At 47.1% G+C, this 13,717-nt stretch overlaps 1 protein-coding gene across 2 annotated transcripts in view; it reads left to right on the plus strand.

Annotated features, from left to right (window-relative positions):
• The window catches only part of Rubcn (rubicon autophagy regulator), a 57,365-nt gene that overhangs the window by 25,658 nt on the left and 17,990 nt on the right, over positions 1–13,717 (plus strand). For both annotated transcript variants that reach the window (XM_028752252.1, XM_028752251.1), the window contains exons 3-8: positions 1,857–1,940; positions 4,208–4,367; positions 4,876–4,982; positions 7,446–7,617; positions 8,569–9,102; positions 13,470–13,585. In XM_028752252.1, coding sequence (XP_028608085.1) covers positions 1,857–1,940; positions 4,208–4,367; positions 4,876–4,982; positions 7,446–7,617; positions 8,569–9,102; positions 13,470–13,585 — 1,173 coding nt within the window. The remainder of the gene's footprint in view (positions 1–1,856; positions 1,941–4,207; positions 4,368–4,875; positions 4,983–7,445; positions 7,618–8,568; positions 9,103–13,469; positions 13,586–13,717) is intronic.

The raw sequence follows: 13,717 nt of genomic DNA on the forward strand, positions 1-13,717 counted from the left end.
AGCTCTTCTAGGGGTCAGGCCCTGTGAAATTTTCCCCTCCACTTTGACATTTCAACTGATGCTGTCACTGTGCAGCTCTTATTTAGGCAATCCTATTGTTAAGGTTTCATAGTGCAGCTTCCCTGTCACATGTGCCCCAGCAGGCATCTTAGTCTTATGGCTCTTCTTACAGTTGTGTCCCCTGAGCCTTAGATGTAAGGATGGCATTGTAGATCATATAATCTTTTTACAAAGATTCTTACGTTTACCTATTTATTGTGGGTGGTGTGCACTCAGAGTTGGTTCTCTCTCTCCTCCATATTGGTTCTGGGAATCAAACTCAGGTTGGCAGTCTTGGTAGCAGGTGTCTTTACCCACTCACTGAGCCATCCTGTTGGCTGGCATACAATCTCTTTTTTTTTTTCTTTTTTTTGGTTTTTGAGACAGGGTTTCTCTGTGTAGCCCTGGCTGTCCTGGAACTCACTCTGTAGATCAGGCTGGCCTCGAACTCAGAAATCCGCCTGCCTCTGCCTCCCAAGTGCTGGGATTAAAGGCGTGCGCCACCACTGCCCGGCTTTTTTCTTTTTCTTTTTCTTTTTCTCTCTCTTTTTTTTTTTCTTTTGTACAGTCTCTTTAATGTGCTTGTAGATTCAGGTTGTTAGTGCTGTGTTGACAAGCTATGTATTTATGTTCATTGGGGATTTTGGCCAACTTTGTTTGTTTGTTTGTTTTTGTTCTATCTTTGTCTGGCTTTATATCACAGCTTTTTAGAGGCTTGGTAATTTGTTTTGGAGCCATCTGGTCCTGAGCTCTGTTGTATTGGGACATGTTTTGACAGTGATTTTAAAGTATCATTCATTGCTCTGTTCAGGTTTTCTGTCTTCTCAGTTCAGTTTTGGTAGATTAAAGGAATCCCGTGGAGCCGCCTGTCTCTCTGCCTCACCAGCACTGGATTACAGTGAGCGCCACCTCACCTGGGTTCAGGAGATTGAACCCAGGTCCTTGTGAGGGAGCACTCTACTGGCTCAAATTTAACTATTGTTATATGTTTTCCAATGAATTGCCATATAATTGTTTATAGTGGTCCCTACCATTGACCTGATCTGACCCCTCTCCCCAATCCTTGGGAATAGAACCCAGAGCTTTGGTTTTTTAACAACTAGCTGGATTAGTTTTAAGAATTACCTTGTAGGAAACTGAACAGTGCAGAGAAAAGGAGAAGAAGGCAGGTAACCCTCAGGTCATATGCTTGCAGTATCTATTCAGGAGAACGGTTTAGGGCTCAGCCAGTAGAGTGCTCCCTCACAAGGACCTGGGTTCAATCTCCAGAACCAGATGAGGTGGCACTCACTGTAATCCAGTGCTGGTGAGGCAGAGAGACAGGCCGCTCCTTAAGAGTCACAGGCCAGCCAGTCAGGCCAGCACACCGAGGAGTTCTACTGAGAGACTGTCTCAAAAATAAGGGGAAAGGTGCTCCTGAGGATCCTCACCCAAGCTTGATCTCTGACTTCTGTGAACATGTGAACACATGCACCCATACACACAAAAACAATTCAAATAATTTTTAAAGAATAAGTGTGTACATTCCTTTGATTGCTGTTGGCAGCCTTTGTGGAAACCAGGCTATTCTCATCCTCTCCCTCTCCCCTCTTCCTTCCCCACCTTCTGTTCTGTTTTCTTATTTTTGGAAATAAGGTCTTACTATATAGCTCAGGCTGGCCTTGCACTCAAGATCTTCTGCCTCCACCTCTCAAGAGTTGATATTACAGAGCTGGGCTGCTGGGTCCAGCTTTTGTCTCCCCCAACCATCTCTCTCAACAGCCAAGTGGGGCTTTGTCTGGGTGGGTAATCTACTCACACTGCTGTCTGTTTGCCAGGTATGTTGCCGCCAGGCTGATTACTGGCAGTTTGTGAAAGACATTCGCTGGCTCAGTCCACACTCAGCCCTTCATGTTGAGAAGGTAAGAATGAAAGGGAAGCTGGCTCACTGGGGTGGATGCAAGTCTTCTTGAGTATTCTGTTGGAAGAGTCTTTTCTCCCTGAGGTAGTTGTCACTGACTGAGAGAGGAAGCTTAACCAACCAAGCAGCCTTACAAGTTCATCACTCCAGGGTGCTTTCTCATCTCCTGGGAAAGAGGGAAAGAGTTTAATGAAACTCTTAAAAATCACATTTTTAATCCCAGAGCTTGGTAGGCAGAGGCAGGTGAATCTCTGTGAGTTCAGGGACAGCCTGATCTTCAGAGCAAGTTAAGACAGTCAAGCCTACACAGAGAGACCCTTTCTCAAAACAACAACAGTCATACAAACAAAAAAATCTAGGACCAGTGGCAGGAAGTTGAGTGCAGAAAGGTGCATGAGGCAGAAAGGAGAGCAGTTTCTGGAGTCCAGAGTCCAGTGCTCTGAGTGCCGCCATACGAGCTTTGGCTTGCTCTGGATTCTCGAGCCTCGAGCTCCACATAGTGCCCCATGTTTACAGTTAGTGAAATCGTCCAACAAAGTTGCACAGCTGGCTCTAGAATAATCAGTGACCATTTTATGTATGCACTTAACTTTTTATTATAGAAAAATTTAAAGGCATCTAAATTAGGTGAATGAAATGACTCTGAAACATCCATCCATCGTCCCTCTTTATCTCTCTTTGTATGGCCTGTTTTGTTTCATGTGCACCCCAGCTGTTGGATTTATTGCTAAGATGAGGTCAAGAAGTATACTTTTTTTCTAAATATTCAGAGAACAAAGCCACAGGGTTTCATACTAGTCTTCTGTGTTTGTGAAAAGGCCAGGACCTACTATTTTCTTTTACCTCCTCATCTTTCCTTCCTTCCTTCTCTCCTTCCTTTCTTCCTTGCTCCCTCTATCTCTCCCTTCCTTCCTCCTCCTTTCATTCCATTCATTCATTCATTCATTCATTCATTGTATTCTGTCTGCTGAGGTAGAGTTTAACTAGGTAGCCCAGGCTGCCCTTGATTTAACAGGCATGTGCTGCCGCACCTAAGATGTGGTGCTGTAGACATTGCTACTGATGTACTCTGTGGTGCCCATTCTGGCTATGAGACCTTGTTCTTAGAAACACTGAAGGAGGAGAAGGTTCCAGACAGAGGTTGTTACAACTAGAACTCTTAAGAGAACCTTGAGGCTGGATGGCTCAGTGGTTAAGAGCACTGGCTTGCCGCAGTCTGCAGGGCGGTGGACTGGGACCAGGGGACCACCTGAAAGAGAGAATGGGGGACAAGGGCACGCAGGAAACGGACAGCAAGTCTGGAAGTCCGATCAAGCTGTCAAATTTTAATTTTTCCATATGGGGTTATAAACACATAGAAGCAGAATGTGGGGAAGGGGATGACATAGGGTCTTCTTTGTTCCTGGAGAGTGCAGGTATTCTCAGGAACAGGATATTGGCTGGGTGAAGAGTTCACAGAAGAAGCAGTGCAGAACCGGTCACTGTGTATCTGTCTATAAGATCTATTGTTCATTTGTTCTGATTTAGGCTATTATTTTTCCACCAGGGCTACCTGTCTACAAGATCTATAGCTATCTGTTCTAGGGTTAGTGCTTTCCCACAGAGACCAAGACTTTGTGTCAGTAGACACGTATGGCTGACTTAGGCCTATGGCTGACTTAGGCCATTAATGTTTAAGCAGGGTCGCTTCCAACACTGGCTTTTATTCCAGAGGACCTGGGTTCAATTCCCAGTGCCTACAACCAACTGTAACTCTAGTCTCCAGGAATATGATGCCTTCTTCTGAACTCTGCAGGCAACACATCCATGTGATACACAAAGTTATATTCAGGCAAGACACTCATACACATAAGAGAAGCAAAAACTGGGGAAAATTGTTCTTAAGTAAATCTTTGGTGGTGTTCTTTTTTTCTTCTAGACCCACCTATCTACATATACACATACCACATTTCTCTCTGAAGACTTTCTGAAATAGAGAAGTCAGAGAGGTCAAGAGGTCACAGCCCTTGGTGTCCTTCCTGTGCCTATCCTAGAGTAGGTGCCTCTTTGGAGATAGGACTCAAAGAGCCAAACGTAGCAGCCTTGCTTCTCCTGGGATTACCTCCTGGGACTAACCTGGGGTCTGGTAGAGTAGAAAATCTATCCATCCCGTGAGTCTCCTCCTCCTGTACCTTCTAGAAGCTAGCTGGAGAAGATACCTCTTGGTAGCCTGCCCTTACCTGTGTCTGCCAGGATCTGTGTTTGACTCGGGCCTCTTTGCCTCCCTAGTTCATCAGTTTGCATGAGAGCGGCCAGAGCGACACAGAGAACGTGAGTGAGCACACTGTCGCGGAGCTGTGGCTGCAGCACAGCCTGCAGTGCCACTGTCTCTCAGCCCAGCTCCGGCCTCTGCTCGGGGACAGACAGTACATTAGAAAATTCTACACAGGTAAGTAGAGGCCACATGGGCCTTTGCATTAGTTCCATGTTATCTCCCATCTCTCTCCTCCTCTGTAGAGTACTTCTGAAGCCAGCCTCTCCTAATTTTCACTTGATGCCATAGACTCTACTGAGAAACACACAGCCAGTCTTCCTCTCACCTCCCATGAAGCACACCCATGCTAAGGTGTCCTGTGCTCCTCCATGCAGACTGTAAGAAAAAAGGCCACGAGCTGAGTGTTTAATGTGCTGCTCACTGTTAAAAGAGCTGGGCAGTAGGACTGATATTTTCTAAGCAGAGAGCCTAGCTGATGGCCAGAGGCACTCGGGGCCCGGATCCAATTCTGGGCCTTTCTGATTTTGAGACTTCTTATGTTAGACTGCATACAGCTTTTCCTATACTGTACTTGTCCCCGAGTCCCTCCTCTACACAGAGGCATGCTCTTCCTCAGATCCTCTGTATTCTGTCTCCTTCTCTAAGCTTCCCTTCAGCACTGTGGTACCTCTTTTTTTCCTAGAAACTGCCTTCCTGCTGAGTGACGCCCACGTCACAGCCATGCTCCAGTGCCTGGAAGCTGTGGAACAGAACAACCCCCGTCTGCTGGCTCAGATCGACGCGTCCATGGTAACAGGGGTGAAGAATCGCCCATGTCTGTCCCAGGCCTCTCCATTTCACCATGATGTACACTCCACAGTCACTCATGACTTCCTCACTGAGGCGGCTGTGAGCTGACAGGCTTAGTTTTAAAATGCTTGGAAAGAGCGGGTGTGGTGGTCTGTGACTGTTGTCAAAGAGCGGGTGTGGTGGTATGTGACTGTTGTCTTGGTCTGCTGTCCATTGCTATAACAAACATCTAGACCTAGAGTATCTCGGGGGAGGAAAGAGCTTATTTGGGTTGTACACCCTGAGTGACAGTCCCCTGAGACAGGAACTCGAGGCCAGAGCTGATGCAGAGGCCATGGAAGGGTGCTGCTGGCTCCCTCCTCATGCCTTGCTTGGCCTGTTGTGTTTTTTGTTTTGTTTTTGTTTTTTTCTTCATTCCAACTGCAGTTTCCCCTCCACCTTCTCTCTCCCCCAGATCTGCCTCACCTTAGAAAGGAGCAGGCCTCCCAGGGATGTCAGTCAAACCAAGCATAACAAGCTACAGAAGCAGACAGAGTCAGAGACGGCCCCCTCTCCACTGTAGGGATCCTAGAACACTAAGCTACACAACCATAACTTGTAGACTTGCCTGCTGGCCAACCTGATGGAGGCATTTTTCTCCACGGAGGTTCCCTCCACCTGATTAACTAATTGTGTCAAGTTGGCCGACACCGTAGCACTGGGGAGGTTGAGGCAGAAGGGTCAGCATTTGAGGCCAGCCTGCACTATATAAGTTCCAAGCTCTGAGAGCTGATCTTAATAATAAAAAGAGGGGAGAGGGAGGGTGAGGGGCCTAGAAGAGGATGGAAGGGAAGGAAACAAAACTCCCTACCCCATTGTTAACATTTCAATCCAAACACCTTGTAGAGTGGAGGTCTCCTGTCTCTCCTGGTTGTATAACGTCGACTGTGGTCACCATCCACAGAACACTCCCCTTGTGCCAGGCTTGCTCAGTACTTCACAGTACTCGCTGTCTTATTTAATCCTTGTGACTCTGGGAGGAAGACATTATCTCTTTATAAAGAAAGTCACTCAAGGGTTGGGGAGATGGCTCAGTGGGTTAAAGTGCTTGTTACAAAAGCAGGAGGGCCTCAGTTCAGATTCGCAGAAGCCGTGCACAGCCACGCATGGAGGTGTGCATATCTGACTGCAGCAGTGGGGATTGCCAGCCCGTTAGTCTAGGCAGTGACTCTCAACCTTCTGAATACCAAGACCATTTACTCCACTTCATAGCGTGGTGAACCCAACCATAAAATTATTTCTGTTGCTACTTCAAACCTGTGATTTTGCTGCTGTTACGAATCAGAATTTAAGTGTCTCTGTTTTCCAGTGGTCTTAGGTGACCTCTACAAAAGGGTCATTTGATGCCCCCAAAGGGCCCACAGGTTGAGAACCACTGCTCTAGCCTAACTGGAAACCTCAGGTTCAGTGAGAGAGCCTGTCTCAAAAAGGTGGTGGATGATAGAGGAGGACACGCAGTAGTGACCTCTGGCTTCCACATGTTTGTGCACAGGTGAACATGTGTACATAAGAACGTATGACCTACCACAGAAGAAGAAAGTAAGAAAAGAAGTTGAGTCACTAAGGGCCAGGACCAGGCCTGACTCACTGTCGTAATCCCAGCTCCTGGCTGGCTAAGAGGCAGGGATTGACACAAGCTTGAAGGCAGGATAGTTTGAGCTACATCATCACGAGTACCAGGTCAGCCAAGGTGACATAGCAAGGCCCTGTCTAAAAAAGAAAAAGAGGCCCTAAAGCACACACTTGTCTTCTCACCCAGAGCCTAGGTCAGATGCTTATAAGTGATGTGCATGGCTTAGACCACCAGTCTATCTGACTTCTGATTCCACATGCATAATTCTGGCATGTATTTATGTGTGGTGTACATACATGTTTGTCTGCCTGTTCCCAGGTGTGTGGGTATACTAGTGCATGCAGGTGCACATGCATTTGTGTGTCTGTATCTATGTGTGGAGACCAGAGACTGGTGTTGAGTGCTCTCTAGCTTATGTATTGAGGCAGGGTCTCTAGATGAACCTGGGGTTTGTTGATACAGTTAATAATATAACTAGTAGCCAGCTTGCTCCTGAGACCCTCTGCTTCCCATGCAGGCTGTCATGCCCACCTGGATTTTACACTGGAGTTGGGGATATGAACTCCCATCCTCACACTTGCAGAGCAAGGAACCTATACTCCTGCACCACCTTCCCAGGCTTAAGTTCACTGTTGCACTGCTTACAGGGGAAAATACACTAGGATTCCAGTGCAGAAGCTGTGGCTACAGCAGCACTTCACAGTGTCCGTGTCGTCTACTGGGTAGAACGTAGCTACGGTCCAGGTGCACTGCCACAGACTGGCCTCTGTCAGCATTTCTGCAGTGATGACTGTGTCTCCTCCGAGGTCTTGTGCTCCACTCTGAAATGGTTTTTGTTTGTTTTGTTTTAGTTTGCCAGAAAGCAGGAGAGCCCACTGCTGGTCACAAAGAGCCAGAGTCTGACTGCTCTGCCTGGCTCCACATACACCCCTCCAGCCAGCTATGCTCAGCACTCCTACTTCGGGTCCTCCTCCAGCCTTCAGTCCATGCCGCAGTCCATGCTGCAGTCCAGCCACAGCTCAGGTATGCGGCCATGTGATTGCTGCATGTATTTTAGGCCTGGGAAGTACAGGACTTCTGGGAGTGCTCACAGGCCAAAACCTACCTTCCTTTTTTTAACCTCTTCCTTCCTTCCTTCCTTCCTTCCTTCCTTCCTTCCTTCCTTCCTTCCTTCTTCCCCCCTTCTTCCCCTTCTTCCCTCCCTCCCTCTCTCCCTTCCTTCCTTTTCTCTTTCATTCATTTGTTCATTCTGTTTACTGAGGTAGAGTTTTACTTTGTAGCCTAGGCTGGCCTTGAAAGTGTAGGTTGTTGTAGGGGTGGGAATGGGCAGTCCTTATACGTATCTTCATGTGTCTGGAAAGCAGCTTTTGAGAGTGATTACGGGCTGGGAATCTAGGCTTGGATTGGTATAAGTCGTCAAACTTCACGTCTTGTGATAGGCCATAAAAAGGTGTGCAGCAGCAGTTGCCTGGTGTAGTGGTAAATAGCTATACTCTGAGCACTCAGAAGACATAAAGGAGAAGGTGGTAACAAGTTCAAGGGTATCCAGGGCCACAGAATGAGACCCTGCCTTACAAAAACAAATGGGAACTTACAGAGCATAATTAGAGGCTTCTGGGCCTCTGCTCCATGTTGCAAATACGGTCTTTAGTTGCAGGCATTTTTTGAGTACCTGTGCCATGCTGGGTTGTGTTAGAATCAATTTGTATGTATTACGTCATTTGATCTGTAGAACAGTCCTGTGTGGTTGCTGTTCTCATGACTTCTCTCACTTTCAGTTGTGTGATTTGTGTGGAGAAGCAGGAAAGCCACTAGGTCAAGTACCCGTGGCCTCACTGTAGCTGCTTCTAAACCGGCTACTTTAGGCTGACCTCTTCTGTGTGACACGTGTCCTGAGCACCCTTCCTGTAGGCCTGTGTATGTACCTTAGAACTCCAGATCTCCTTCTTTCCCCTTACCTTTTCTATATTCCAGAGAGAAGATCTACTTCCTTTTCGCTCTCTAGCCCTCCCTGGCAACCTCAAGAAGACAGAGAATGCCTCTCACCAGCAGAGACTCAAACCACCCAAGCTCCGCTGCCTTCAGACTCCACTCTAGCCCAGGGTTCCCCACAGACCGCACAGGAGATGAGCTCCAGCACTCTGACTAGCCCCCTAGAGGCATCCTGGGTCAGCAGCCAAAATGACTCCCCAAGTGATGTCAGTGAGGGGCCTGAGTACCTGGCCATTGGCAACCCAGACCCTCATGGCCGGACTGCCAGTTGTCAGAGTCACAGCAGCAACGGCGAGAGTAGCAGCTTGCACTTGTTCTCCTCCAGCAGCTCTCAGAAGCCGGATTCTGCTGCTTCTTCTCTAGGGGACCAAGAGGCAGGTAGGCAGAGTCAGGCAGGCAGCGTCCTCCGAAGGTCCAGCTTCTCAGAAGGGCAGACAGCACCTGTCGCCAGCGGGACAAAGAAGAGCCATATTCGCTCCCACTCGGACACCAACATTGCCTCCAGAGGAGCGGCAGGTAAGGATGAGCATCGGCTACTGGAGGGAGGGAGGGCTTGCTCTTAAGGCTTTCAGATGGCAGAGAGAGAAGAAACATCCTGATGACATGATGCTCTGTTCTGTCATGAAAGACATTTATTGTGTAGAACCGAAGAAGCCTGAGTATGTTGTATACTTTCCTTTAAATGAAGCTAAGTACTAAATGCTTCTCTGATTCTTCCATAGTTCCTTAGCATTGGGATAGTATGAGTATCGAAGTTTTAACTGAATTCTTTGACTGAATCTGTGACTTCAGCAGAGTCTTAAAGAGGTTTACAGACAATCCTATTAGATTCCTTCTGTCGTGATCCCTTAGAGGTTTGAACAGGCTATAATACTGACGCAGAGTACTCTTAGTACAACTACCAGGGTTAGTAGTGAGTATGGGTGGGCAGTGTGACCTTGGACCTAGTAGATGGGGTGACTGCTGTCACTAGCCCAGACCGAGGCAGTTCGCCCTGCACCCCCACCCTTGCACAAAGAGAGCTGCTAGCTGGGTGGGGAAGGTGGGTGCGCTGTTCCCGCATCACATTGCCCGTCTTCATGGGCTAACCAGGGTTTGTAGGCTTTGTGTGGGCATCACTTGTGGTAGAACATCCTTACAGTAAGCATGACACTAATTTTTGTGCTCAAAGCCATTAGGGGTCAGCAAAGCCCCAGATACAAAATTAATAAAAATAAAATAGGAAGTATTTAATGAGACATAATGAAGGAGATTTCCTTTGGCAACTGGAGTTTGCCCTTGTCTCTCTGTAATTTCTAGAAAGATGAAAACTCAAGGCCTCAACTAAAACCTGAATAACAAATATTCATCTCTTTTCCTTCAAGGATTTAACATGGCTTGTTTGAACTCCTTAGGAGAAAAATCTCCAAATCAAAGCTTCTTTCCATGAACGTTCTCAATTATAGCGTGTTGGGGTTGGATCTTCAAGTCACATCTACTGGAGCCCTGGTGTCGCTCCACATGAGGGCAGTGGTCTTTGAGCATACAAAACTTCCCTGCTCCCCACATCCCTTTTTTTTTTTTTAATGGAACCCAAGGCCTTATTCCTGCTGGGCAAGAGCTCTACAGAGTGACATTCCCAGCCTCCCTGGCTCCATTCTTGAATCTGTGTGGATTCCAGAAACCATGGTAACCTGCATGGGAAAGGGAGCCAGAAAAATCCTCTGCAGAAGGGTCTGAGCATGGGTCTTGTAGCCTCTTGTCCAAGTTACCCCCCCTTCAGCCCCGGTGTTCCCTTTTGGGAGTTAATGTCACCACTTCTGCCAGGTAAAAGTCATGGGTTGGTGTGGTCTTTTCCCTTTTCTCTAATCCTGTTGTTGTGTCTGGATTCTCCTCTGTCCCTCTTTACCTGCAGGAGGCCCCAGGAATATCACCATTATAGTTGAAGACCCCATTGCAGGTTTGGGAGCCCCCCCCCTTCGTTCTTCTGTTCCTCTGTGACCACCTCGCTTAGTTCAAAACCTTTTCCATTCCAGTCTGGTGTCAAATCAAGTCTGCCTGGTTTGATCCTATTGTGGTGCTGGGACCTACCTATAAGAGGATACTGCTAGTTCACATGATACATGTCATGCCCTAAACATGCTTCCAAATGCCCTAGTCATTCTACCAATAGCTTCTGGAAACCATAGTCAAGATAAAGCAATTCCACTTTGCCCAAGGGTGAAACAGAGGCCTGCTGTTTGACTAAGGCCTCATGATGGGGCAGTGGCAGGGCGCATTTTAACTGAAGACTGACTGTGGATTATTTCCCTTGACTTAACACCAGAATATGTATTATTCCTTGTATGCTTGCATGGGTCTTGTCTGATCCAGAGTCCCTGTTTCCTTTTCCTTCACCGGTCTTCATCCCCTTGTGTGCCTGCATACCCCATGCTAGTCATGGAACGTTTTCTAGTAATTCTGTCCTTCTCCTCTTTCCCTCTCATCTGAGTACTATAATGATGGAGTTATTAATGTCTGGGTGTGTTAGTAAAACAGTGGCGAGGGAGGACCAGGAGCTAACACCTGCTAGTAATGGAGAGGTCACTGGTGTGTTATTTTGGATAAGGGAAAGTTAAAGAAGAAAGTCTGCAGGTCCCTATGGAGAAGAAACTGCCAGAAAACAGATTGTGAGTGAGCAAAAGGAAGTACTGAGTCAGTTGAATGGGTGCCCTTAGGAGGTGGGGACTCAGGACAGAGACCCAGTGGCTTACAGAGCCAAAGACACTGGAATGGTGTTGCAGGTTATGTGGTATGCCATCTGGCTAGGCAACAAACCATCTCTTCTGCATCTCTTCTGTTGTTTCTTATCAAAGTACTGTGGTGATTGCTGGCTTTTCTTTATTTTATTTTATTTTATTTTAATTTTATTTAATTTAATTTTATTTTATTTTATATTATTTAGTTGGTTTTTCGAGACAGGGTTTCTCTGTGTAGCCCTGTCTGTCCTGGAGCTCACTCTGTAGACCAGGCTGGCCTCGAACTCAGAAATCCGCCTACCTCTGCCTCCCAAGTGCTGGGATTAAAGGCGTGCGCCACCACCGCCCGGCAGCTGGCTTTTCTTTAGTTCAGTAGACAGAAGCAGAGCCTACTGCCAGACCCTCAAGAAGGATACAAAATTACTGTGTGTGCGTGTGCATGTGCGCATATGTGTGTGTGTGCGTAGCATCTGAAACCTTGGCATTATTAGTCAGGGAAAACAGTTGAATGTGATTTAATCCTCTTCTCTTCCAGAGCATGCTGCTCACATCTCAGGCGTCCACACTGGACATTTTGTTTATTTGTTTGTTTTTGAGACAGGGTTTCTCTATGTAGCCCTGGCTGTCCTGGAATTCAGTGTGTAGACCAGGCTGGCCTCAAACTCAGAGATTCTCTACCTGCCACTGTCTCCAGAGTGTTGGGATTAAAGGCATTCACCACCACCTGACTGACAATTTTTAATTTACTTTTGAATACCAGTTTCTTATATCGTACGAGACCTTTACCAACCTCCTTGTTTGTGAGACATTTTTCTTCATAGTCCATGCTGGACTTGAATTCACTATGTCACCGGTCCTGGCCCCAAAACACATTGTGTTCCTCTTTACAAGTGCTAAGATTGCAGCCATGTGTCAGCATGCTCAATGTCCACCTTCTCTTGAAGCTTCTCCTTCGCTCTGCTGACTAAATCCTCTGCTTTTGAAGCCGTCATCTTTGACTTCTCCAGAATTGACTTGATGTTGCTTTTAAGTATTTTCCTGAGTTTCATTTTTATTACAGAAGATAAATTTTCTGATACTGTTTTAAAACATAGTATCAATGTACTGGAAAAGTTCGATACTCCTAGTTTTGATTTTACCACCTGAAAACTGTCTTTTAAAGGAGTCTGTCAAGAGGTTAGTAATTATAGGCACTTTTGTCACACTGGTTTAAAAGACAGAGGAGAAGGAGACTAGAAGCCATTTTGATTTGTTTTTACCTTGGTGTCGCCTGGACTCTTTCCCCTTAGACACACTAGCATCTCATCTCCTCCATGTGTTCTGTGTTCTCGGACTGTTGCGAAGGCTTTGGGAATGAGAGGGTTAAATGTTGTATCTGTTGCTCACTTGTATGTGTGCTGTATTTCCCACTATGGTCACGGACACTAGACTCCACAATGATGAGGTGAATTTGAGAGAGCCCTTCCCTCCTCTGGCCAGAGCAGTGCAGTCAGCGCCCCAGCTCTCTGTGTGGAGAACAGTGATTGAGCACTTGGAAGGCACAGGCTGAGACTCTCCTGCTCTGCTCTCTCCTTGAGCCTGCTGAGCACTTGAGGGGCCTGTGGAGGACACTGTGCTCTCTCACTCGAGCCTGTCCTTCTGCCATCTTCAGCACTGTGACTCCACTCCCTGTGGTCCCCACACTCTCTTATGCTCTGGGTACCACCACATGTATCTATAGAACCACAGGTGACAACAACCTGAGTGAGCGAGAGCCTTGACTGTGGGTCTTTGTGTAATTCCCAGGAGACAAGATCCACGTGGGACTCACTCACAGGTGGAAGGGAGCAGTTATGTCTTTTCGCTGCACTCAGCACTGAGTTAGTTCTCTTTTCGGTGGAGTAGGAAGGACAGTTTACTGTGGATAAATTTAGGTAGTAAAAGGGTTATCTCTAGGATCTCACATTTATTCCACCATTCTCCTTCCAAGAGGTTTGGTGCTCTGGGACTCTTAAAGAGTCTAAATAATGTCATTGAAGATCGATGTCTTTTATCCAATTCCTTCTTCCCTGGGAAGAGTTGAGAGCACCTTTAATAGTAAGATCATCAGACTTCTTGAAGAAGCATGGTTGTTACAAGTTTTTGTTTCAAGACTGAAATTTTATATCCACACTTCAATTCCCACAGAGGGTGGTCAGTACCTCTGCTCTGGAGAAGGCATGTTTAGAAGACCATCAGAAGGACAGTCCCTCATCAGTTACCTCTCTGAGCAAGACTTTGGCAGCTGCGCAGACCTGGAAAAGGTGAGGCCACTTGGAGGGGCAGTTGAGGAGCTCGTGCAGTGTGGGATCTGGCTGGATGGGAGCTCATGCAGTGTGGGATCTGGCCGGATGGGAGCTCATGCAGTGTGGGATCTGGCCCGATGGGAGCTCGTG

The sequence above is a fragment of the Grammomys surdaster genome, unplaced genomic scaffold, assembly GCF_004785775.1.
Source record: "Grammomys surdaster isolate TR1022 unplaced genomic scaffold, NIH_TR_1.0 125889, whole genome shotgun sequence".
Lineage (NCBI taxonomy): Eukaryota > Metazoa > Chordata > Mammalia > Rodentia > Muridae > Grammomys > Grammomys surdaster.